The sequence below is a fragment of the Trichophyton verrucosum genome (genome assembly GCF_000151505.1).
Source record: "Trichophyton verrucosum HKI 0517 chromosome Unknown contig00205_1.f1.exp, whole genome shotgun sequence".
Taxonomy (NCBI): Eukaryota; Fungi; Ascomycota; class Eurotiomycetes; order Onygenales; family Arthrodermataceae; genus Trichophyton; species Trichophyton verrucosum.
The window spans coordinates 70,204-95,049 of NW_003315517.1; the positions used below are offsets into that span (position 1 = coordinate 70,204).

Below are 24,846 nucleotides of genomic sequence, written 5' to 3' on the forward strand. Positions count from 1 at the left end.
TCCCTATATTGTGAGTAGTACTTATTTCGGGCGAGATAACACTCTTCAGCCTCACCGCAAAACGACCAATCTATGCAACACCAGTATTTCTAATGGAAGCTAGCTCCTATCAACTGCCCCTTCGTCTTCAGCTGCCCTTGTCTGCTTCTTTCACCAAAAACATGATTAGGTAATAAGGTTATACAAGAGATTATGTAATCAACGGCAAAAGGTTTATCCTTTAGGAGCTTCCTCCAAACTTTAAATTCGAATACCTAATCGATAATAAGGGAAGTTGATAATCTGGCATCAACGCGAGCATCGAGTCGGCCATCGACCATCTTCTTCTGCTTCCCTCCCGCGGACAGCCAGCCAGATTTTGAGCTGCTGGAAGAGGAGTGAAAAGCCCCGGCAACTTGACCTGCCATTGGCAGATTTCGCCAGCCCCTAGCTTGTTCTCCCAGCGTGCTGCACCCTATACATATATTTCACTTCTACCCACCGAAACAGCTACTCTTGAATCCTGATAACACAAGCAGAATACGTGCTAAGCGCTTAAAGCGCATTCGGCTGTTCCATATTGCCATACTGTTTATTTTTCACGTACTTTAGTTCCTGGGGATCCGCCCCAGTCGGTCACCATGCTCGTCTTTCCGCTTCTCCTACTCTCAACTCTCTTCATCCTAATACCACTGACAATATGCGCCGAGGACTACTACAAGATACTGGACATCGATCGCTCAGCTTCAGAGCGTGACATCAAAAGGGCGTACAGGACACTAAGCAAAAAGTTCCATCCCGATAAGAATCCGTAAGTAGAATGCACCGGCGCAAATATCTGTCAGCAAGCTGTAATAGCTCAGGTTTATTATAAGTGAACAACCTTAACTAAAGATTTTGTAGTGGTGACGACTCGGCACGTAAAAAATTCGTCGATATTGCTGAAGCGTATGATGTCCTATCCACAGCTTCGACAAGGAAAATATACGATCAGTACGGTCATGAGGGCCTACAACAGCACAAACAAGGCGGAAGTGGTGGTAGACACGACCCATTCGACCTATTCTCCCGGTTCTTTGGGGGTGGAGGGCATTTCGGTCACCATGGCGGCCACAGGCGTGGTCCTGATATGGAGCTCCGCCTCGACTTGCCACTACAAGACTTTTACAACGGCAGAGAGATAGATTTCAAGATTCAAAAGCAACAAATTTGTGATGCTTGCGAGGGTTCTGGCTCTACTGATGGGAAAGTGGATGTTTGCAGCCAATGTCAAGGCCATGGTGCCGTAATTCAAAAGCACATGATCGCTCCCGGCATACTTCAGCAAGTTCAAATGGCCTGTGACAAGTGTGGAGGGAAGGGAAAGTCGATTCGGCATCCGTGTAAAGTGTGTGGAGGCAGCCGAGTTGTCAGAGCCGAAGTTCCTATATCAGGCACTGTTGAAAGGGGCATGGGCCAGGGATCGAAACTGGTGTTCGAGAATGAAGCCGATGAAAGCCCCGATTGGGTTGCGGGTAATTTGGTTGTCACATTGAGAGAGAAAGAACCCGTCATGGATGAACATGAGGCTCAACGCACCGATGGAGCATTCTTCCGGCGCAAGGGCAAGGACCTTTTCTGGAGAGAAGTTCTCAGCATCCGAGAAGCTTGGATGGGAGACTGGACTCGAAACCTAACACATTTGGATGGGCACATCGTACAGATAGGCCGCAAACGAGGCGAAGTTGTCCAGCCCTTTACTGTGGAGAGGATACCAGAGCAGGGAATGCCAATATACCACGAAGGACATATCCACGAACAATCTCCACATGATGAGTTCGGCTCGCTTTACATTGAGTATATCGTTGTTCTTCCTGACCAAATGGAGAGCGGCATGGAAAAAGATTTCTTTGCCTTGTTCGAAAAATGGCGAAAGAAGAATGGTGTCGACCTCCTGGAAGATTCCGGCCGGCCAGTCCCTCCAGAGGTTGAAAAGCACGACGAACTATAATATATATACATACAAGCATTCCCATCGTTATATCTTATTCCACCCGTCCTCTTCCACCCGCCTTTCAAATATTCTTTTTCACATTGTATTTATTTGAACGCCCATTTGGACTTTCCCGTTCCCTTGCAATTGCAGCTGCTTTAGAACCTAGAAGATGAATAAAAAGGATAGACAAGGTATTTTCTCTCCAGGATCTGCATTGGCTATTTCAATCTTCACTATGAATCAAATATCCGGCAAACAAAGAATATCACCCACCAGTCACTGGAGGGAGACTTTTGAAGGCACTTTAGTACCTACGGAACTTGCTCTCTCTTAACGAGGGAGCAGGTCTGTTACCTCTATCAACATACCCAGCGCTTCAATTTATGGTTTGCATGCGTTGGTTATAAAGACTATTCTCTTCAGTACATCTCTATATGATAACATGAAGAAAATGCGAAGATATTTCCTCGTCATGTTCTTGCTCCTATACCTGACTGTGGGAGCCACATGCTCTACCTCATCGGATCGCCGCAATTCTCATCAAAGAGTAGCGGATGTGAAATTTGCTGATTCCGTGGCAACCTACCTACAACGTAATCTTGATGGTGAGTACGTATTAATTAAAGATGCCTTCCTTCCAGTTACATATATACTAAGAGAAATCGCTCTGGATAGGAGCGTGTTTATCTCCCTTGAGCTAACAGTTACTCCCCCTAGGCAACCCGCTTCAGAATCTAATCCCGAAGGACTTCCTCTATCCCACAACTATGGATGGCCAGCCAATCCTTGGGCCGCAAGGCCAAAGACGTCGAGCTAAGAGGTTTTCGCCGAGTATCAAGCAAAGTCCTATTAAAAATATCATCAGCATGGAGAGCATTATCCTTCTGCTACATGTTATCGGGGCAGCAGAGAACGCCGAGCAGGTCACAAAGCTATGCGAGACGGTAAATTTCAAACGGATTACAGACAACGGGCTAGATGGTGCGATGCTTGAATCGATGATATGCAAACGAAACGACCTTGACTTCTACATTCCGGCAAACTCGGATGCAGTAAAAGAGCTGTTGTCAACGTGGTATATGGGGTTATGGATGCAAATACTTTATGTTGCATTCGCAGGGCATTACCCAGACCTGTGCAAGATCTTCGAAACGAAGAAGATGTCTATTATAAATATGAACGGGACGTTTTTGGAACAAATACTGTGCTCTCTGTAGGTACGGTCTTGACCTACAAAATGAAGGGGCAAAAAGAGTTTCTCCTTCTATATGAATGGATACCTGGTATGTCCCATTTTCTGTAAGAACTGATAACAGCTATTTTGTTTTTGTGATATTATTTTGTATATTCATTTGTCAAGTTGGACTCGACTGATATGTTTGATTTTTTTAACTATGTCTCAATCTCGTAGTCTCTTCCCCTAAGATATTACCAAGTTGCCAAACCGTGCACTGAGCCCCTATTGATTACCCTCACATCATTGAATATCAGGCTGCTCTACTTGGAACTATATTCCCAGAACCATCCCATTTTACGTTTCTTACTGTCAGTTGGTAGTGTCGGCCTCCGCTCCACTGCTGGTACCTCCTATACCCAACATATGAAAGGACAATCAGGATCACACCCACAAGAACCCCAGTAGCAATCCCCGCAACTGCACCTTGTCGAAGCCCTATTCTTAAACTTCCAGCTAAATCAGCCTTTATTGTTGGTTGAGTGCTAGGCACTTCACTTGCGGTAGAGCTGGGGAGCATAAGGTCGCCCGATGTGTTGCTAAAGCAGGGGACTCGAGGATGAAAATTCCTGGAAGAAATATATCTAATATCGGCACATGAATACAAAGTCTCTGTGTTGGCAGCGTGGTCAAAGCGAGCTTGATATTTGATCTGCAGAGTGGCATCTGTTTCATTCATGATATTCTTTGGGGGGTCTGGGACGGGATAACATCCACCACCAAGTGCCAGACGTTTGATTCGGTTCGGTTCTATAAGGACAACGAAATCATCATTGGACATGGGATCTAATTTACTCGCTAATTAGCAGTGCTCGGTTCTCTGATTAGTTCGGACCTCTTTACTTTCTTTGTATGATATGCTCAATTGGATATTTGAGGCATCCTCTTCTATTACAAGTGCTAGAACTCCATGTGCTAGTTAAATCTTCATTAATACGCTCCGCTTTCTCTACGCGAATCGCATGAGGTACGCTATGCACTCACATAGAGGAAAATAGGTTCGATTTATCACACCCACGTCTGAATCACAGGGAGCAGCGTTGTGTTGGGCCCCATTCTGCTCTCGGCTATGGGGCCATATGAATCTTACAGGGTCCATCGTGCCTAGTTCTGTTTTGATGTATCTACAATAACCGACCCTGCAGAATATTTCCCGGGTACTTTAAGGTGAAGGCTCTACACGTGATATATATACGTATATCTTTATTATCGTCGTCAGCAATCATACGACCTAGGTGTAACATCATTTGTTTGCCAGCCAAAGCTGATGTGTCAAAAGGCTATATGAGGGCTGAAACTAGCTTTAATGGCCTTATGCCTTACACTTACACAAGGGAGGGGGTGCTGCCGAAATATCCGGACATATTACATGTACGCATAATAGCGAATCATCACTTCGTCGAATGCTTCCAGGACAGTTGCAGTATTGCTACGATAATTAACATCATAGGCGCGGGCAGAATTGTGAGGTACAAGCAGCTTGAATTGATACAGCTTTATTAGGATGATAATCTGCTATCCTTGAGAGAAACCACCCTGGTGACTTACCTCTTCGTCCGAAACTCTGTTGAACCTCCTAGTTTTCGTTGGTCAAATAACTAGTTATCTCTGCCTGTCACATTCAAGCCAAGTTCCGACGGTAACACCAAGTCGTAACTATTATCCTAAGTTGTTATAACAACTTCCAAAACTTATATTACATTAATGATCAAGTGATCAAGGATCATAGCTGTATCTTATAGCTGAAGAAAAAGGCCTCCTCTTTTGTCTTATATACTCCTTATGCACAAGGCCGTTGTGTCGGAAGCTTATTCTGATCTGATAACTTAATATTGCAATTTACAGGTCTTCTATTGGTCAACTAAGCTTTCGTAGCCCCACTCAGATACTTATCTGATCTTATCTATCAATAAGTTCAAAGGGTCGGCTGAACGAATTTACCATGTTTTGCAACATGCATTAATATTGCCATGTGTACGGATGGTTAGAATATATGGTATTCTTCCATTCATGCAGGATCTAAGCTTACGACAGTCTCTTACCCTTTAAGAGCAAAGTCCTCTCGGAGCGTAACCTTTGATCGCTGATAACAACCGGTATACAACGAATAATAAATGTGACTTGGATAAAACGGGTAGGTGCTTGGGCTACATGCCGTCTGTGTCGGTTATCACCTACGAGATGCAGCGAGATTATTAACTCTTAACAAAGCTATTAACGGAGCAGCTCAAGATATAATTCGTATTATTCACGAGGGTTGTTCACAAGCTTGAGAGACCAGTTCTAACAGCGATAGTAGAAGTTTGACTTTATTAGTGGAGTCGATAATGCTTAAGAACCTTCTCTAAAAGGTGGTCAGCACATCCTATAAGAGTTAGGCAGACGCAAAGGGCATGCGGATAAACCTGGATCCCAAGCAAAAACGAAGACCCGCAGGGCCGAGTGAAAATATATCCCAAATACACAAGGTACCTATGACTTTTAGACACATTCCGGTGTAGCACCATAGTATTTAGGGTATCGTCTTTAGGGTATCCTTAGTTGACTTCCAGTTATTATTCGAAGAGGGGCATTCATGGACGATACGAGAAACCTCCTTAAAGTTGTGATGGATAGAATGGCTATCACCACACGATAAAAGGAGGTATGCCTACTATATGATGGCTAGCCGTCAGCAAAGTGCCTAAGGTATCGCGTATTAGAAATACGAGAGGAAGTGCAAGTCTGCATTCTCAAGTGTGGTAATATTAAATAATAAATACATGTGAAAAGAAAGTATTAAACAAATATATCCAACGAGATACCAAGTCCATGCCGGAAGGAGGGTGGGAGTGAAAAGAAGAGAAAAGAGAAAAGAAAAGTAATTGCGTTGATGCAAAAGGGCGCTTCCGCTAACAACTTCCAGCCAGTGCTGCCGATAAAACGCCCATCAAAGATATCCAGCTAAACAGATAAAAAATGGCTTCCAAAAATAAACTAAAACGAAGGCCGCCTGGAGTATGTTCGCATTCCTGAACTCATGCACTGCGAAAGGGTAGCGACTGCGTCAAGGTGAAAAAAAAATGAGCGAGCGGTATAGCTTAGGCACACACAAGCTAAGTGTAGAGTAGAGGACAGAAGCTAGCAGTGCACGACTCTGCTTCTCCGTCTGGCTTTTAATCGATGTTCGGTATCCATGAGTTTGTTCTGCACCCATAATCGGGATTCCTGATCCGTCTTAATGTCGCTGCAGTTGAGCAGGTCGATCAGTGCGAGTTTGACCTGGAGATCGACGTCATTTGACCTGTCGCCATTGTCGTCGGAGAGGTTAAGGGTTGGGTCAAGGATGTCAGCAAAGCAGCGGGATGAAGGTGGAGTGGATTGGTATCGAATTGGGGATGGATGGCGCGGTATTCTGGCAGGCGGAGGGCATGGAGAAGACGGAGATTGTGAGGATAGCTGTGGCGACGAGGTTTGGTGATGTTGGATGTGAGTATCGCGCAAGTTTGAGCGACGGGCGGCGAGAGCCATCGCGCAGCTACGGGGAGTCGTTGGTGATTCGAGAATCGGTTCGTCAATAGAGAGAGTGTTTATCGATATCGGAATTGACTCCATCTTGGTGGTTTAAGTGTTGTATGTATATGTATGTTGGTGGTGTGATTTTATTTGACTGTGGCGGGCCCTTCCAGGGGGCTGTATGCGAGCGAAGCCAAACTGCCACTTCAGGAGAGGAAAAGGAGTGAGCAGCAACACATCAGATGTTCGTCTGGTTCGATGGGAAGGGGACTTTTTATGAAGGGTGTCGTCCTCGTGTTTATACGCAGGAGTAGGTGCGTTGGGTTGAGGGAGTGAGGGTAAAAGGGGTTATTTATCCCGTCTCTAAGGCCCCCCTTGCGACCCTCAAATCAACGATCTCCTCTCCTCCCTGTTGCTCCTGGCCAGGCCATGTCATCACTCCAACCACTAGCGACAAGTTGCTGCGCAACCTCGAGTCTGGCCGCTGTGGAACCATGATGTAATGGGCTTTAATTAATTATGGAGATATGAACCCCCTAGCAGCGGCCAATCATGCCTAGCAAGTTTCGCCGTTTAACTGAAGGATCGTTACTGACATAATAAGCCTGTTCCCTCCCATTGACGGTCCCCAAGGGCAAGGCTATCGGGAGCAGCCTGTTGGGAGTTCCCGGTGGTTACGGAGAAGCCCACATAAAAGGGCACGCCGCAAGCATGAAGACACCATGAACTTGGGAAGCGGAAAAAGTGAAGATAAAAAAGAACAATAGAAAACTTGCTGGCGGGAGGGGGAAAAAACTCTGTGGAAAATCTTGCCTGAGGTCAAGGCCACTATGGGGTCATCGAGGAAGGTTATCGCAGTACTTGGCCCAGGCCGGGCGGAGGTTGTTGATCGGCCTCTGCCGGTGGTGAGGGACAGGTTTATGCTGGTAAAACCTGTTGCGATTGCGTTGAATCCGACAGACTGGAAGCATATTGACGCGGGTGTGGTGGGAGCCGTCGTGGGCTGCGACTATTCAGGCATCGTGGAGGCCGTAGGCAAGGGAGTCAGGAAGAAGTTCAAGAAGGGCGATCGGGTCTACGGTGTCGTCCATGGCTGCAACAGACAAGAACCAGACGACGGGGCGTTTGGCAACTACATCCTTGTCAAAGCAGACGTTCAGTCGCATATTCCAGACAACCTATCCTTCGAGGAGGCCGCCACACTCGGGGTGGGCATCATAACCGTGTGTCAAGGGTTATATCTTGGTCTTGGATTGGATCTGCCCACCTCCCCCAGCTCCAAGAGGACGCCGGTGCTGATATACGGTGGCAGCACGGCGACTGGCTCGTTGGGCATCCAATTTGCAAAACGGTACGTTTTTTCAAAAAGAATACACAGAAAACGAGTAGCGTCTGAATATACCCACGGAACCTGAAATATCCAACCAGAATCCGAAAAAGCCAATTGCAGTTTTGTTCTGGAAAAGGAATTATCTTGCAAGCCCGCCCTTTTTGCTCCGCATATAGTAAACCAACTGCTTTTGCTGACGATCTGGAGTTGAACTCGTAGGTCCGGCTTTGCCCCAATCGCAGTCTGTTCCCCGCGGAATTTCGAGTTCGTTAAAAGACTAGGCGCCGTGGCGGCTTTCGACTATCACGACTTGGACTGTGGCCTCAAGATCCGTGAATTTACCGGGAATAAATTAAAACTGGCCTGGGACACCATATCGCTCCCTGCCAGCGCACGCATATGCGCTCATGCCATTTCCACCAGTCCCGGCGGTCGATACTTTGCTCTGCTGCCGGAGCCCTGTCCTCGAGATGACGTCGAGTCGAGCTACACCATGGCCTACTATATGTTTGGCGAGAAAGTCCAAATGTCCGAGGATGGGCCGGTGATACCCCCGGATCACTCCGGGTTTCGATACGCGAAGGAGTTTGTCTCCATGGCAAACCAGTTGCTTGCGGACGGCAAGATCAAGGTCCATCCTCAACAAGTGTGCGGCGGTGGCCTTGCGGGAGCACTCGAGGGCCTAGAGATGATGAGAGACGGCAAGGTGACTGGCAGCAAGCTGGTATACCGGGTGGCGGAGACTCCTGGCCTAGAACCCCCCGACTCGACATAAAGGGGGGGAGGAGAACTCCTATATGCATGTCTCTGTTCCGTTTTTAGAATTTTATATGACGAAACGGCTCGTGTTGTCTCTGCCAAGTTGGCCCCCTTGTCGGTACGTACTTCTGAGAGTACTTTAGTACTTAGTACTTAGTAGTGTGCACTTGAAGTCAACGGCAAAAATGTGTTTTTTTTTTTATATCTCGAGCGAATGAGGTTGGAGAAGCCGCAGTCGCTGAACTTTGCATAAACGGCGGACGCTGATTGGTTGCTGAGTCATCATACTTAGTCATGACATTATTTATGCTTAAATTTCACGTGATGCATAATATTGCTTAATCTCAATTTATGCATAAATAAAATAGTCACATGACTGTAATTACATAATACTCGTTCACGGCTTAGTCATCTCTTATCGCTGTCAATACAAAAATTCGAAAGTCGCAAAGCAAGCAAGCAAGCAAGCAAGAAAAGAAAAGAAAAGAAAAGAAACGCTGAAGCTGATGAATATTGAACAGCTCAGGAACAGCTCGATAGAAGACAGGCAAGATGGTCCGGAAACTCAAACATCACGAGCAGAAGTATGCAATTCTTAGTCGTTTCCTTTCTCCGGCAGTCTTCGCTAACTTTTTTTCTCTGCGCAGGCTCCTTAAAAAGGTCGACCTCTACACATACAAATCCGACAACAACCACCGCGAGGCCACTATCCGGCGCCGCTACCATCTCCAAGATCCTCTAGACTACAAGAAATACAATGCCTTATGCGGCTCCCTACGGCAGTTAGCTCATAAACTTGCAGCACTTGACCCAGACTCGGACCCAGTGCGCAAACAGCTCGAGTCCCAGATGCTAGAGAAGCTTTGGTCGATGGGAATATTGAAGCAGAACCGTGAGCAAGGTGCAGGACTAAGTAAAGTCGAGCGAGAAGTTACTGTTAGTACATTTGCGAGGAGGCGGTTGGGTGTAGTTATGGCGAGGAATGGGATGGTGGAGAGTGTTCCGTCGGTAAGTGTTCATGCGTTGCATACATGACTTGCGACTCGGTTTTGCTAATGGTACGTGGTAGGCTGTTAAGTTTATCGAGCAGGGCCATGTGCGCGTTGGGACAGAGGTCGTTACCGATCCTGCTTTCCTGGTGACGAGAAATATGGAAGATTTCGTAACGTGGGTTGACTCTAGTAAGATTAAGAGGAATATCCTGCGGTACCAGGAGAAGCTGGATGACTTCGATTTGCTATAATTGTCGGATTTTGTGTCGTTATATAGATATACCCTTACTGCTGTTTTTTTTGTTATGACGGAATATAAAAGTACAAGATTGAAGAGGAGCACTGGAGCAATATAAAACCAGCTTGATGTGTGATCAACTTCTGTAATGGCATTGAATTATCTATGGTATGTATGCAGAACAAATGAAACGGGTTACCTCTAACCCTCGATTGCCGGTGGGAAATAGTGGGAAATATGCTTTTGACTGCAAGACGTCTGGTATCATATGCTTAGGTGGTATGGTAGGGATAACGCAGGGAAGCAGGAACCGGGGGTGAAGAAATCATAGCAAGTACAATTGGCGCAACATTATCAATTGCAGGAATAGTGACGAAGGGGAATAGGAAAATGTCCTGTAGGCTGTCATATGCATGGATGGTGCTTTGCTGTTCGCTGTTCTGTGAAATCAATTAAATCAATTGTGTAATGTGAATGTGGTATCATTAGAATCAGAATGCACGGGAAAATGGGGATTTAATGAGCGGTCGTAATGCGTAATGCATGAAAGTGGTATGAAAGCTAGACCAATGACGAATTACGTCTGTTGATAAAAGGCCGCCATTGTTTGGCGGGAATAGGAGCAGACTTCTCCTTGACAGGCTGAGCGGTCTCGTTCTCTAACTTGAGTCGAGTCAATGCTGAGACGAGTCCATTTCTCAACACACCTAGTCCTTGACGTGGCGGCTGATCGGCAGATTTATCGGCATCCTCTTCCTCTGGGATGTCCATGCGGAACCGCCTCACACTGCCATCGTCCTTTGCATGACCGGCCTTGCATTCTTCGAAAAAGGGGGCTCGAGCATCTTTACTCTGACACCACTGGGGAGCAAACTTCCTCCAGGCACCACGAATCCCACGACTGGCACGGTCAATCTTTTCATATTCCCTTCGTCTGGTTGAGGGAGACGTCCAGTCGATTACTGTCTTGGGGAGAGGCGGTGGTGAAGAGATGTTGTTTGTTTGGTCATGGATGGGGTTCCACGTAGACTGTTGGATGAGTGGAGATGGGGCTCCATCCGACTGGAATGGAGAAGTAGGTGTGTTTTCTTGCCGGAGCAGCGGAGACGCAGAAGCCGAGTGTTGAGGCTGCTGTGCAGAAGAATATTTCGTTGATGCAGTAGGGACATGTGAGTGGGAGTGGCGTGCCGATAAGGAGTTACGTTCTATAGGAGACGAAGATAGCTCTTTATACGGCCCCATCTGGCTGAAAAGCAGACAGCTTTCACGGTGGAGGGCAACGAGGTCTCGCTCGTTACGCTGAGAGTTGCTGCCCATGTCTGACCGAGAGGGTGTATAGTTGGTATAAGTCCCTGGCCCTGCCCCCGATCTGCCGCGAAGATGCTGCATGCTGCGCCTTGGCCTGGTCGACGAAGTAGATCTGGAAGACGAAGATGCCTGTCCTCTCGACGTCCTTCGACGCTCTAGAGAAAAGGAAGATGCTCTGGATCCCGCATCGCTTGGCTTGCGCGCTGATGCCGCGGTAGGGGTGGCCGTGGTGGCAGGCGGTCTGATCAAGCTCTGCACCTCCGGGACGTCCTCGTCGTCTGCGCTGGACATGGAGAAGGCTGATACTGGGCTCCCGGTGGCCGCGTACGTCCTGCTGGGCAACGCCAGGTCTGTCACTGTCTGTCTCTCGAAGTCTGTCACTTGGAAGGGCGGAAAGTAGGATGTTTCATCTCCGACAGAGGCATCAAAGGGGCGCTCATCCTCGAAGAGAAAGGACGTTATATAGTCCTCTTTCGAGCTGGCGTTCAGCTTCTTCTGAGTCTTGGGTATGTAGATAAAGGGAGAAGAGACAGCATTATCTTCACTGATGCCGCCATCACTTGCTTGGGTCTGGCATGTGAGGCCGGCCATGATGGCTGGTGCCGCTAGGTTGGTGATGCTTAGTCGGACGTTGTAGCTGTCTTGTCTTGTCTTCTACCAGAGTCAGCAGACAAACGTCTTTAACCTCAACCTCAAACCTCAAACCTCCGCCCTCATACTGTGAATGAGCCCACTTACACTCTTTATCTGAAGAAGATGGAAGATCCCTCTTTAACGGCCTATCTATCAGGAGATGACATGTGAAAGAGAAGAAGACAAAAAAGGACAGCTTGGTGATTGGACGCGCATGTGTAGGCAATCAGGAGACAGGGAGTTGATCACTTGAAGCTCGACCTCGAAGCCTTGCTGACAGCCTTATAGGTCGAGACGACGGTGATGCTATCATAGGGATGGGGATGATGGAGCTGGGTAGAGGAGCCACCGCCTACAGTGAAGAGTTCGAGTGTATATATATATCAAGGGCATGAATATATATAGAACGAGGACTGCAGCATCAAGCGCCGGGGAGCACTCAAAACAAGAACGGAGGAGCCGATATCCAGGCGCCTACTGAGACAGAGAAGCTCACCAATCATGTCTTCACACCTTCATCTCTGCGGGATGACTCCTGTCACAGTTGGCGCGCAAGACTTCTTCCATCAGGAACAGCCAGACAGACAGACAGGGAACCCTCGGCCGTTATAACTAGTCAGTCGAACTGGTGCAACAGCAGAAGCAGGACGCCAAAAAAATGGACAAACCCCATCCTCGGAGCGGGGCAAAGAGACTAGAGGTCCTCTTCTTCGATCGATCTTCTTCGTCTGCTTCTGTTTCTGCTTCTTTAACGTCCACCTGATTGGGCGCCATCGCCTCTCCTTCTCACCGTAAGTGTGTGAGAGCCCTGTTTGACGGACGGGAGCATGTTGCCCGCGCAGGGGCACACGGGAAGGGCGAACCAGGAGCAGAAGCAAAAAAAAAAAAAAAAAACATAAGAGCCTAGGAAGGGAGAACAGGCGGTTACAAGGAGGGAAAAAAGGAATGAAACCCGCATGACCCTTGTCCATGCATCATGCATCATGCATCATTCATGCACCTCCGGAGGGAGAAACTAGTCTGACGAATCGTGGCTCAGCGTGGCGGCGCATCGAGCTCTGGCTTGCTGGCCGGTTATTGGGTCTGCAGATGTTTATCAGGGTTAGCTTGAGTTAGTTCCTCCCCGGCTGGCCTTGTCGGGCTCGGACTGGAGCAGATTCTGACTTGAGCTGCAATGCATACTGCGTGGCACTCTAGTTCGCACTTTACAGACGGGGTTGATCGGCCAGGGGAGACGAAGACGAGAGCAAAGTTGCGGTCGAACCGAACGAACCGGTTCGACATATGGCCAACTTCAGTTCATGCTGACATCCATTATGTGTACGGAGTACGGAGTACTGCGTACGTGCACTCCGTACTCTGTCCATGGGGTACACCTGGTGTTGCGTCAACAATGAACCGGAGAAATGGGATATCCGCACATAATACTATTATTATTGTCGATAGACGGGGCGAGATGCAGGCGGAGCAAGTCAGATCGACTCGCTTTGTCGGTCACACGTCCGAAGTCGCTGGCAAATGTCGGACAGAGAAGCAGGTCACTTGCATACTTAACCAGGAGCTACATAGTAGCGGTGACTTTGATGCATGGATAAGGAGACACTGACGCTGGACAGGTAACTGTGCATTTACATACGTGGGGAAATAACTTTGACAAGTAATTCAACCTCTTACTAGAGTTAAACGGAAGAAAGAAGATTCATTGCATGCATGTCATGAGATACAGTACGTTAAAACATTCACACTGAGTAAGTAAACTCTGAGTTCTCCATGTCCGTGAGGTCAAGCCATCTATCGCGAAGTCAGTCGGTCAAAATCATGAACGAGGAGGGGAAGAAGGGACATACTCCTGGTTTTCGACCTTGGTATAGCCTGGCTCAGCTCTGAGCTTGGCCTTCTTTGCGTTCTGTCGATTATACCACCACCAGATGAAGTACATATCGACCAGACAGGCAGAGAAGCATGCCAGGATAGTTGCCTTGGCCGGCGTGTACTCAGGCGCATGTTCGGGGCGGAATGTTTGTGGCCCTGTATGGATACATTAGCACGACTAATGACTAGCAGACACAAGTTGTCGACATACCGATGATGTTGCCTACACAGTATCCGATCAGGTACAGTGCAGCAACGGTGGTTTTCTTGGTGTATCCTGCTACATTCGAGGATATCAAGCCCAGTATACACACAAAGGGAGTCGGGCAGGCCAGGGTCAGGTAGTATCCTACCAGACGGCCGACGGAGAGGCTCTCGGGCAAAGCTATCATGAGAGCAGTGCCAACGATTGCGACGAGGAGGCCGCCTGATGAGACGAGAATGCGTTGCTGGTAGTAGTCGCCGAGGAACCCGTTGAGGAGGAGGGCAACAACCTCGACGGCACCGGCGGGAGTGCCGTAGAGCAGACTCTGCTCAGGTGTATACCCGAATCCAACGATCTATACACGTTAGCCTACTTGATCCTACTCCGGGGGTAGGATAGAGGCACTCACCAGCTGGTTAAAGAAGTTGCTGATGCCGCCTGTCGAGTCCCATTAGCATCTACTGTTTTACACGACCATCATTGAACAGGCTTGGCTGGCTCACCATTAGGGATATCTGCTGCAACGGCATAAAAGACAAACGCCCAGGTCATCGGGTCGGCCAATGCTTCTTTGAACTGATACAGCTTAAAGTGCTTGTTGCCGATACCCTGCTGGTTGACCCTCACTCTCTCCACGGCCAGGATACGGTCTTCCTTCTTCAGCCAGCGGGCATTAAGCTGATTATCTGGAATCAGCCAGTAGAACCACACGCCCAGCGCGACGGTCAAGAGGCCTGTAAGAAGGAAGACAGTTTTCCATGGTGCGATGGCCGAACCGACCGTGCGAGAACCTACGGCAATGCCGTATGCGACCAACCCGCCGAAGATCTGAGCCCAGCCGTTGAAGGAGAACCAGATGTTGATGCGGGTTGCTTGTTCGTGTTTGGTGTACCACTGCAGCAGCTGTCAGTCTGTACTCTACTCGCATATGTCTGTATCGAGTTGGTTAGGTATGTACCTGGGAGGTTATGAGGGCAAAGCCGGGGGTGACAGCAGCCTCGAAGACACCGAGAAGGAATCGAATTGCAACGGCACCGGGGAAGTTATGCACGACAGCGAAGAGGGTGAGGATGAGACCCCATGCGATGATACAAAAGGCAGAGTACTTGGCCAGAGGCAGTCGTTGCAGCAGGACGGAGGTAGGATACTCCCACGCCAGGTATCCTACGGCAGTCAGCTATCGCCCTATCAACACGTCATACGTAATGGGTACAACTTGGCTAGATGAGCATACCGAAGTAGAACATGCTGCCGAGCCATTGGTAATTGTCCTTAACGAGATGGATATCCTTCTTCAACCCCATCACGCTGGCGTAGGATAATGTCGTCTCTACATGATACATCCATCATCCATCAGCACCAGCACCAGCAGGACCAGGCATGTACCAACCACTCGGGGCCAGAGACTTACTATCAAGATAATTCAGCCCGTAAACAACACACATCATGGGCATGAGGTGCCAGTCGATAATCTTAAGCAGCCGCTTGTTATCCTCGGCCGTCAATTCGATCGGACCCCCTTCGGCAAACGCCTTCATCGCCTCGTCCGCATCATGGCTGACGACCTTCTGGCTCTTCTCATGGCCCTTCTCAGAATCCTCGACTTCAACCCCGACTCGCTCCTCCTTGCTCGTCTGGCTCACGCTGACCTGCTCCGTATGTTCTTCGGGTTTCTCGTCCATCTTGTCTCTCTGTACGAGTCTGTGTAGACAGAGCTCCGAGACAGACAAGCCTAGACGGCGCAGGCCGCTCTCTTTATGTACCTGGGATGCCGTCTCCTACTTCCCGGCACCCAGCAAGTTAAGCAGTCCGTTGAAATGGAGTTCTCCACCGGCTTGTAGGAGGCAGACGGGCTAATTCCGGCCTCGCAGGCTGGTGGTCCGTAGGCCAAACCAAGATCGAGAGACGGCGAAGAAGAGCTGATAGCTAAACTGCGTTAGTGACGGCCAACTAGACGTGGACACGGTCTATCTCGCTACTCATCGTGTTTTCTACTCTTTGAGTCTTGAGGATAGATTGAATGGCGGGAATGCATGCTAGTTAACTACTTGTCTGTCCCACACGGAGAGACGTATGCTGAAAAATGCGGTTTTGCGGAGAAAGCAGGGGGGTGCCGCTCGCTTCGTCTTCTGCAACTGTTTGCTGGGATGCGATGACATGCTGGCCTACTTGCCTGCCATGCCTCTTGTTATCCGTCAAGGGTGTCGTCAATCAAATCGACTCATCCTCGGCAAACCCGATGACGGCGCGGGGAGGAGCCTCTTTGGCTCTTATCTCTCTGCTTTGTTCTTCCCGTGGGTGGTTTGGGTTTATAAGGGGTGTTAATACGAGGGCTTCCCAGGATCTACCGTGTTAGCGTGAGACGAAACAAGAGGTCAGCGTGGAGTTTGTTCCGCTGTTTATGTACTTGTTTCTACGTTGCTTCGGTGATGCAGATGCTAACTATTAATTAATACGGAGTAGCACTAATGGAGAAGAGGTAGGTAGGTTGATATGAATGGCGGATGAATAATGTATTAAAATGTGTATATAGCAGGAAGAGCACTAGCTGCCTTCCTTTCCCTAAGGTATTTATTGTACTGCTATGTACTCAAAACGTCATCAGATATTCCGTAGTCGTGACCGTCTCCGAGTTGGTAAGGTTTTTAATTGTCCCCGCTGGATGCTTGGTCGAATGGATTGAATGTAAGATGAGGTTGGTTTTTTTTTTTTTTCTTTGGAAATGAACGAATAAGGAGACGATGCACACTGAAAACCCATTGATATTTGAAAAAGCAGCCCCGTGAAGGTAAAAGGTCCAAAGTTGAAATATGTAAGGAAGAAGCGGAATAAACGCCGTCACGCCGCGCCACGCCGGGGGAGAGTAAATAATCGATTCGTTGCCGAAGGAGAGGGGGGATCTCATCTGTGTCATGAAAAGGGGGGAGAGAGAGTTATCGTGGAGAAGAGAGGTCTATCATTCTCTAGTGATCTATTTGTCGTTGTCTGGTCGTTGGTTGTTCGTGTAAAGTAAAATATGTACTCGTGTATGTGTTTGGTAGTGAATATGTACACCTGTGGGGTCAAGAAGGGAAAGGCGTCGTCTGGTAAGGTCGTTAAAAGGATAGGTCGTTCCGAGTCATGATATGATGGAGTCATTGGTCATGGAAGCATGTCAGGCGTCGAGAGTGTGAGATACCAGGCGTTAGGCGTCAAAGCATTGGTAGAGGGAACCCCTTATTCTAGACCAGAGCCCAGGCGGCAATGGCACAGAAGGAGAGGAGCAGAGCATTGCTAACGGAGTGGATTGCACCAGTACTGCCGGGAGCCTGCATTGCCGGGCTAGTTGGAGATGCACCGCCATCGGTAGGATTGTTGCTGCCACCGCCGTTGGTACCTGTAGGGACAGGATAGCCGGGAGCGGAGCCGGAGCCAGAGCCAGGGAGAGAGCCGGTGCCGGTAGGAGCGCTTCCAGAACCAGTAGAGGTAGTCATGTCATGTCCGCCGTTACCAGACGAAGCCGAAACCGAGGACGAGACAGATCGAGAAGACCGGGAGGTATAATCGGAGTGATGAGATGTTGATTCCTACAATTCGTTAGCCTTTTGTGATCTCTTTCGAACAAAAAAAATATATAGGGGTAAGAGAGTCTCACGACTTACAGCAGCCGATGTCGGCGTTACGACTCCCCCAGTTCCAGTCTCGGTTACGATCCAGCTGCTGGGGAGCCCTACAAGGGAAGTCATCGTTGAGGAGGGTTCATTTGTCAGGGTATTGGAAGGAGAGGATCCGGTGTTGGGGGCCTGGGGGTTCCCGATTCCGCCCCCTGGGACGGTGTGAACGGGGACATGGGCACTGGTGCTTGGGCTAGATGGTAGCGTGGAAGACTCTACCTTAGGGCCCGACCCGGGCTTGCCAGACTTGTTGACCTGTCCGTCAACAGCTTCAATAGACTCCCACTTGCCAGTCATGTCCTTGTAGACGTATTCCTTGCCGGTAGAGTAGTCGGTCACCTTGATGGACTTGACGAACATGGTGAAGGGGACTTTGGAGAAATCGGTTTCACCGCCGGCCCATTCTATATAATCATTACATTGTGAGTATCAACCGTGCTATTTGGCAGCAAAAAGAGGGAGAGAGATAGACATACCGATGGTTCCCTGGTTGTTGGAAGGGTCACCGCCGGCCCAGCTGCCAGCAAGAACTCTCATGGGGGTCTGGGGGTACTGTCCCTTAGCGGCATCCGGGGTGAGTTCGCGGACGTTCTGGCCGTCGATGTAGAAGGTCGTCTTGTCCGCAGTCCAGTCCACGGCGTATTTATGGAACTCCTGGTTGTTGTTTGGAGCTGCATGGAACTTGACCCGGTCGTAGGTGGTGGTGTCTCCCTTGCCGAAGAAGTTGCTCTGTACCTGGTTGGGGTCGCCGCCGAGGAACTCCCAGTCGATCTCGTCCAGGCAGTCCGACAGCAGCACGGCGGAGGAGACAATTCCCTTGCCCGGGGCGGCCTTGATATCCCACTCGACGTATCCGAACATGATGTAGAAGTCCGAGGTCAGCTTGGGGGCGTCGAACCGCTTGCCGATGGTCAGGCTGGCGCCGTCTTTGCCGTAGGTGGGCGTTCCGCCGGTGGCATGGAAACGCGGGCTCTCACTGGTGAGCCCGAAGTCGGCAGAACCAGCCAGTGCAGGGTCGGCGGGACATTCTAGCATCACCGTCAGCAGCGAATTCTCCTGGCGAGTATGTCAGTATGCTTACTCTGCTTGAGGGGGTTGCACTCGGTGGATGTCTGCGCAGAGACGGCGAGGGCGCCGAGCAGGGCGGCAGCAAGCGAGAGCTTCATCGTGCGAGGTTTGTAGTCTTCTAGAATGTTAAGTAGATGATAGCAGGAGGAGAGCAGAAGACCAGGAGAGAGAGGAGACCTGAAGAGGCCCTCGAGGGCTCTCTATATATACATATACGGGCAGGTCAGATACGAGGCCGCAGAGGAAAAGCCGCCAGCCACCCGGCGCAACCAAAAGAAAAGAAAAAAAAAAAAAGGCAAAACCAACCACCGAGAAAAAGCAACGCCGCCCAACCACCAGCCGCCAACCACCGCACTCACCCCCCCAGCCTCCCTTGCGCGCGCGCTGAGACATGCCTGCGATCAGTCGCAGTCGAGGAGGACCCGAGAGGAGACCCAGATGGAGATGTTGCGTCTCGGCCAGCGTCATAGGAAGCGAGCTGCGACCTCCTGGAGCCCCGATCTTCGTGCTGACGCAGCCTCTGTCGATAGTACAGAGTACTTCGTTACGGGATAAACAAGATGCTGATGATGTATATACTTGATAGACACCGGGCTGGCTTGTTACAGCGTCGACTAGTTTGTCCCGCCTGTCGCCTGTCGCCTGTCAGCTACGGAGTGCTATTTTATTATTTTTTGGCCGGCGGGCTAACCTCTGGCGGCTGTCAGGCTGTTCGCCTCCAAGCCCACCCGATAGTTAGGTCGACTCCGGCCCACCCCCAAAGACTGGCGCAGGAACCACTGCTCTGCTACTGCTAGAACCAGGCGAGCTTCGCTGGAGCCTCTCCATAGCGACGACATCACCATGGAGACGAGATATGGGGGGGAGGGGAAGGTGTTAGGGGATGGGATGGGATGGATGGGACCACCGGGCGGAGCCCTGTTTCCCCCCCAGCACCGCACGGCGCCAGCACGGCGCGCAGGTAGCACACAAGCTACTGCACGACAGGACAGGACAAGGACAGGGAACATCTCCATGCTTTGTCCAACGTTACATGGCTACTCTGTACAAGACGTCTCATGATGCGCACGAAGCCTCGGATCTCGCTTGCTTAAACCTCCGCTGTGCTCGAGCTCCCAGCAGATAGATAACAACTACTTGCTGGGATACGTAAGACATCCAACGCAGCTAGTTGACTAACTAGCGAGGAGAGAAGCTCAGGCGAGCGGTGGCATAAAGGCTGGGCCCCTTCAGAATACGCCTGGCTGCACGGCCTGCTCGACTATTTCATGCAAGGTACCGACTAGTAAGGAGCTCGCATTATTGCTCTCAGGCGAGCCTCTCGTGGTGGCATTAAGCTGGCTCGTTAAGTTAATCAGTCTCTTGCGCTGGGTCTGGCTGGAGGAGCTTGACTAGCGCAATGCCGGCTTCCGATAGCCATTTTTATTTTTAGACATCCGGCTACTTGCAACTATCCTGATTGTGAGACTGTGTCTTGGAGCATCTCCTGCGGACGCTGAATAGTTTGCCGCCTCAAACCTCTGTTTATTGAGTGCTGATAAGGAGATGAAAAAGGGGAGAGAACGGAGCGCTGCTAAGGGGTGATGCAAGACAGCGGCAGATGAAGGAGTAAGACAGGCTGCAGAAGGATTGGTCATGCAGATGTTCGACTTTCTCCTTCTCTACTACCTCTTCCTTCCCGTATATCTGGAAAGACTGTATGTCATCGGTGCGACAGCCAACGGGATGGTAACCAGAGCCGAGCAGATGAGAAACTGAGCATATGCAAAGCTGAGAAGCTTGCTGTCATTGCGATGTTGCACAGTTTGCCATTGACGCCGAATCAAACTTGCCCTGATAGCATGGCTGCAAGGTTGGCACCTACTCCGTACGCTCCCTTATCTCGACTTCATATCTCGGCTTCATGGTTTGGCCATGTTACAGCAGCGGGATATGAAGATTAATCTATTTTATTTTTTTTTACTTTACTTTTTTTTTCGAGAAGGGGTGGGAGAGGCTGGAGACTGACTGGTTGTTGCACATATGCTGTCCAACATCGGGTTCCAGCGGAGCGTCCGATCTATGATCTGTATACTTCTCTCCGCGCACTCCATCACAGATCAATTTCCCTTACAGCAGTCAGAACTTGACTCTTTATACGACATCTCGTCAGTTTAGCTGACTATCATCATGACAAATACCCAAGATAATCTCTCATTTTCGCCAGACCCTGCATATCCCCTTCCACAGTGCCAATCATCCCTCCATCCACGAACCGCGGGCTCTCACTGGCCCCAAATCCAGTAACCCATGCATTGTCTGCCTTGTCAATCAGTACATTCTCTGGTCTCACGTCCCCCCATATGATGCCGTGGGCATGCAGCTGCTTCACCACTTCCTCAATCTGAGCCATCCATTTCACCCGCTGTTCGTTGGAGAAGCCCTCAGACTCGGTCGTGCCCAACCAACCCTTCGACCCAATAGGCTCTAGCAAAATGCCGCAGATGACGTCCTGCTCGTCCGAGTAAGCTACTACTCCGCACAATGTTGGAACACGTAGTCGCTTGTTGAGACCTAGTGAGACCAGCTTTTGAAGGATGCCTAATTCGCGGTCGAAGCAATGGGAGTCTCGGACATGTTTGAAGGAATACTCTTTCCCTTCTAGCTTGACTTTATCTGAAGATGGTACTAGAGACGAAACAATCTCGACCTTGGATGCATCGATCAAGTGGACGTTCTGCCGGGACTCGGCTAGATCACTTATCTTCACTCCCGAACAGCCAACATTCTTCACTGTATCGCCAGGCAGTGGTATCGGAGTCAAGTAACCGTCTTTGTTAACCAGTTTATATTTATAGATGAAACCAGCCTCGGGTCTATAATAGCCCTGCACCGAGAACGAAGCCTTTTCACGAGAAGAAAAAGGTGCAAGTCTAGCTATTTCGTCTTCCAGAGCCTCGACAACCCAGCATACCATCTTCTGTTCTTTCTCGGCGTCAGTGATGATAGCGAGGTATTCTTGCTTCACCTTCTGCTCATTGCCACCGATCTCCAGATCTGCGCTAGCAAGACTAGCCATGAACTGCTTGCTGTTGTGTACAAGTGTAATTTCAGCTCCACACTCAGTTATGCGGAGGCTTCGCACATGGTAAGACGGCGAGAGTGGCATCTCTGCTCCTCGCTTAGATCACTAATTAGGTGTCTGGTTTATCTCGGGTTCGTCTGTTACACATATATATCTTGACGTTTCTGCCTGCCCAAAAAACCTTCTTCTCCAGCCTTGCCTACACAAATACGGTGCATTTGGTCTCATCTAAAAGGAAAATAACTATATTACCAGTCACATCCATTGAAAAGCCGTGAGAGTAAATGGGCGAATAACTTTGTAGTAGTTAACATCAAATCACAACGTCAAGTGTCAATAGTTTAAGATCACCTAGATATCTATTATCGTCATTGGTATGAAGGACGAACAAGTCACAGCCAATCAAATTGCAGGTATTTAAAAATGAAATTCATTATTACACTTTTTTAAAAATATCAACCAATAGTGTTTTGAGTAACTAATAGTAGCTCATGATTATGTAATCTGTCTCCAAAAAGTTCATCTTGTCCGCAATCGCAATGGATTTACTGTTGGTGAATATTTGAACGCCCTGCATCAACGACTTGCCGTGCCTTTTCACCTCGTAATCCATGAGTAAACAGCAATGCAACTGCCCAAGTATGACCAACCCACCTGTTACATGCCTGCATCACGCTGATGTCATCCAACAAGAGTCACGCCAGCCACAGAGGTCATGAGGCAGACGGCCCATGCTGCCATCCTCCCAATTCAATAAAATAATTATATTTACCTGCTGCTATGGTAGATATATTCCCCAGATGCCAGAATGAGACGTGCTAGGTCTCCATCGAAGAGCAATAGAGTTAGGCCTACTCCGTACTACCAAGCCCTCCAATACCTCGGCTTACAGTCTGAAACTGTACCTATCTATCGCCGACCGCGGAATATACCTTACTTACTAGCTATGTCAGTTCTAGTGAAGACACCCCTCCAAAGCCCAAGTATTAGGACGGAATTTGAAAATGATTGGTCAAGTCAAGGCGCTTCCCCCGCGCCCCTTCTCCCTCTGAAGTTTCTCAGAGAGCCAATGCTGGATGTTTGTGCATGCTAATACACAAGAATGAAGCGCCCGGCTAACTACTATCGAAGGAAATACTAGTACGGGGCTTATACAGAAAATGATCGATGGCACGCTGGCTGGTTCCAAACTAGATCATTTATTCCGTGCTCGTCCCAAAAAACTGATATCCTTGGGGCCTCTTAGGATAAAATTACTTCTGGTCCTTTATATTCTCCTTCATGGGAGAGGAGAGACAAGAGGCCAAAAAAGAATAGAGCATGGGCTATGGATAAAGATTAGGTTTTGTTTCGGCGGCCAACTCACTTGTTAACTTTGACCGAACTAGGAAAATACCCGCCCCACACTTTTTACTTCCCGGCGGCTAACTAAATAGCCGCTCTGCACGTTTCACCAAAAAGCCTATGAAGCAGCCAACTTAGTATTAAAACGGTTGACGAATATAACGTCTTTCTGCTAAAGTTCCGCGTCTGGCTCAACGTAGTGGTCGACATCATCGCAAACTCTTGAATAGAGCACACCTATCCCAGGTTTACATGAGGTCGACGAGTTAGCGTGTTACTATCAGACATACCACTATCCTCATGATCATTCCGCTGCCGCTAAGTAACTAGCTAAGCAGCGTTGCTTTTATAGTGTGACAATGATTAATCAAAGTCTCGACACCCGCTGTTCCAAAAGGATTTGTCGGCCCAGCATCAAGCTCAGCGTCTCAGAGTAAAGTTTCTTCATTTATAGTGTAATCTCAACATCGAATCGCTCGTGGCAGTACATTTCCTTTTCATTCGCGGGGTATCCTTCGAAGTGGAGACACCGAACGTTCTCCGCATAGCATTCTGTGACGCTGACACGTCTTTCAGAATTAAGAGCGTCATAATCGATTGGGATTTGGATTGGTAGTGGCCCCTGAGACGGCTCTGGGAGTGCTGGCGTAATCCCCTATTCGCAAGGCAGGCAGGTCATTTTGCCATCTTTCTAGCCCGTCTCTACCCCACCATATGCAATATCACCCTTTCGAGACAGTGGAAGTGAAACAGCCATCCAGAATATCGATGGGCCACCGCTGACTTCAATATACACGAAGACATTATCCCTGGGTTGACTTGCAATCAGTGTATGCGAGGAAAGCACATGCCACAACTCCACTTAGCAAGCTTAAGCAACGTAAGCCCAGGCAAATATAAGCTCGGAAATATGACCCTGTTTGCAATGAAACCATTTCCAATAGCTCAGCTAAGAGAATATCCTGAGATTAGTCAGACAGTTATGGGCTGGGGATATCAAGATATTTCCCAATGAAGGAGAAACACTTTTGAGTCTTTCGTTGACTAGGTCAAAGTCAATGTCCCGTATTGCCATAGTGATCTTTCAAATCCGCATCTGGATGAAAAAGACGCGGAAACATAATTGCACCTTATACCTGGAAATAGTTTGCGGGTGTAATTGTCTTTGTTTAACGATATAACAAAGGTTGGCCGGAGACGAAAGTCGTTTCCTAATGCCGCAAGCCGGGTCATGTGAGTCAGGAGTGCAATATCTCTATCGTAATCGTGAGGCCTTCAATGGTTGGGCAGGTTGTTCAGATTTCGAAGTAATGCTGAAGTTTAACCAGTAGAATAAGGGGTATCTTAATTGAGATGGAAAGTACAGCCAAAATGTTGAAATAGGAACCATTTGTAATAAGTACCTCTAATGGAGTGACCTTAGCGAGCGCTACGCATTTCGTAGAGTATATCTGAATAAAAGTAGGTGTTTATCCGACCGTCAAAAGTGTTTATAAAACATCACTCAGTGGAAGGACAACAAAATTTGTTCAGGGGGGTCAATTTGAATAAAATGCATGCATGAGCCACCAATAGATGTTCCCGTTTAGTTGACAGGTTCTCTACAGCAAGTCCAGCACATCTATATATGTTTATTAGCCATTAATACCAGATGGCCTGGAGCTATGGCAGTGGTTAACCTACCCCATCTTGTTTTG

The 24,846-nt window shown here is 48.8% G+C and overlaps 8 protein-coding genes across 8 annotated transcripts; 3 read left to right on the forward strand and 5 right to left on the reverse strand.

Annotated features, from left to right (window-relative positions):
• Nucleotides 1–620: 620 nt before the first annotated feature.
• TRV_02286 (uncharacterized protein) lies at nucleotides 621–1,969 on the forward strand (the record flags this gene model as incomplete). The annotated part of the gene is made up of 2 exons (XM_003023493.1): nucleotides 621–790; nucleotides 883–1,969. The coding sequence occupies 2 exons, from the start codon at nucleotides 621–623 to the stop codon at nucleotides 1,967–1,969; spliced, it is 1,257 nt and encodes a 418-aa protein (XP_003023539.1).
• Nucleotides 1,970–6,308: 4,339 nt separating this feature from the next.
• TRV_02287 (uncharacterized protein) lies at nucleotides 6,309–6,782 on the reverse strand (the record flags this gene model as incomplete). The annotated part of the gene is made up of 1 exon (XM_003023494.1): nucleotides 6,309–6,782. The coding sequence occupies one exon, from the start codon at nucleotides 6,780–6,782 to the stop codon at nucleotides 6,309–6,311; it is 474 nt and encodes a 157-aa protein (XP_003023540.1).
• An 821-nt stretch (nucleotides 6,783–7,603) lies between these two features.
• Nucleotides 7,604–8,788, forward strand: TRV_02288 (oxidoreductase, zinc-binding dehydrogenase family, putative; the record flags this gene model as incomplete). Its single annotated transcript, XM_003023495.1, has 2 exons — nucleotides 7,604–8,034; nucleotides 8,233–8,788. The coding sequence occupies 2 exons, from the start codon at nucleotides 7,604–7,606 to the stop codon at nucleotides 8,786–8,788; spliced, it is 987 nt and encodes a 328-aa protein (XP_003023541.1).
• A 536-nt stretch (nucleotides 8,789–9,324) lies between these two features.
• On the forward strand, nucleotides 9,325–10,015 carry TRV_02289 (uncharacterized protein; the record flags this gene model as incomplete). The annotated part of the gene is made up of 2 exons (XM_003023496.1): nucleotides 9,325–9,780; nucleotides 9,842–10,015. 2 exons carry the CDS (start codon nucleotides 9,325–9,327, stop codon nucleotides 10,013–10,015), a joined length of 630 nt encoding a protein of 209 aa, XP_003023542.1.
• A 548-nt stretch (nucleotides 10,016–10,563) lies between these two features.
• On the reverse strand, nucleotides 10,564–11,901 carry TRV_02290 (uncharacterized protein; the record flags this gene model as incomplete). Its single annotated transcript, XM_003023497.1, has 1 exon — nucleotides 10,564–11,901. The coding sequence occupies one exon, from the start codon at nucleotides 11,899–11,901 to the stop codon at nucleotides 10,564–10,566; it is 1,338 nt and encodes a 445-aa protein (XP_003023543.1).
• Nucleotides 11,902–13,759: 1,858 nt separating this feature from the next.
• TRV_02291 (MFS transporter, putative) lies at nucleotides 13,760–15,702 on the reverse strand (the record flags this gene model as incomplete). The annotated part of the gene is made up of 7 exons (XM_003023498.1): nucleotides 13,760–13,971; nucleotides 14,027–14,375; nucleotides 14,430–14,458; nucleotides 14,524–14,923; nucleotides 14,979–15,184; nucleotides 15,255–15,350; nucleotides 15,432–15,702. The coding sequence occupies 7 exons, from the start codon at nucleotides 15,700–15,702 to the stop codon at nucleotides 13,760–13,762; spliced, it is 1,563 nt and encodes a 520-aa protein (XP_003023544.1).
• Nucleotides 15,703–17,241: 1,539 nt separating this feature from the next.
• On the reverse strand, nucleotides 17,242–18,839 carry TRV_02292 (uncharacterized protein; the record flags this gene model as incomplete). Its single annotated transcript, XM_003023499.1, has 4 exons — nucleotides 17,242–17,586; nucleotides 17,662–18,077; nucleotides 18,150–18,701; nucleotides 18,755–18,839. The coding sequence occupies 4 exons, from the start codon at nucleotides 18,837–18,839 to the stop codon at nucleotides 17,242–17,244; spliced, it is 1,398 nt and encodes a 465-aa protein (XP_003023545.1).
• Nucleotides 18,840–20,908: 2,069 nt separating this feature from the next.
• Nucleotides 20,909–21,799, reverse strand: TRV_02293 (uncharacterized protein; the record flags this gene model as incomplete). The annotated part of the gene is made up of 1 exon (XM_003023500.1): nucleotides 20,909–21,799. One exon carries the CDS (start codon nucleotides 21,797–21,799, stop codon nucleotides 20,909–20,911), a length of 891 nt encoding a protein of 296 aa, XP_003023546.1.
• Between the last annotated feature and the right edge of the window lie 3,047 nt (nucleotides 21,800–24,846).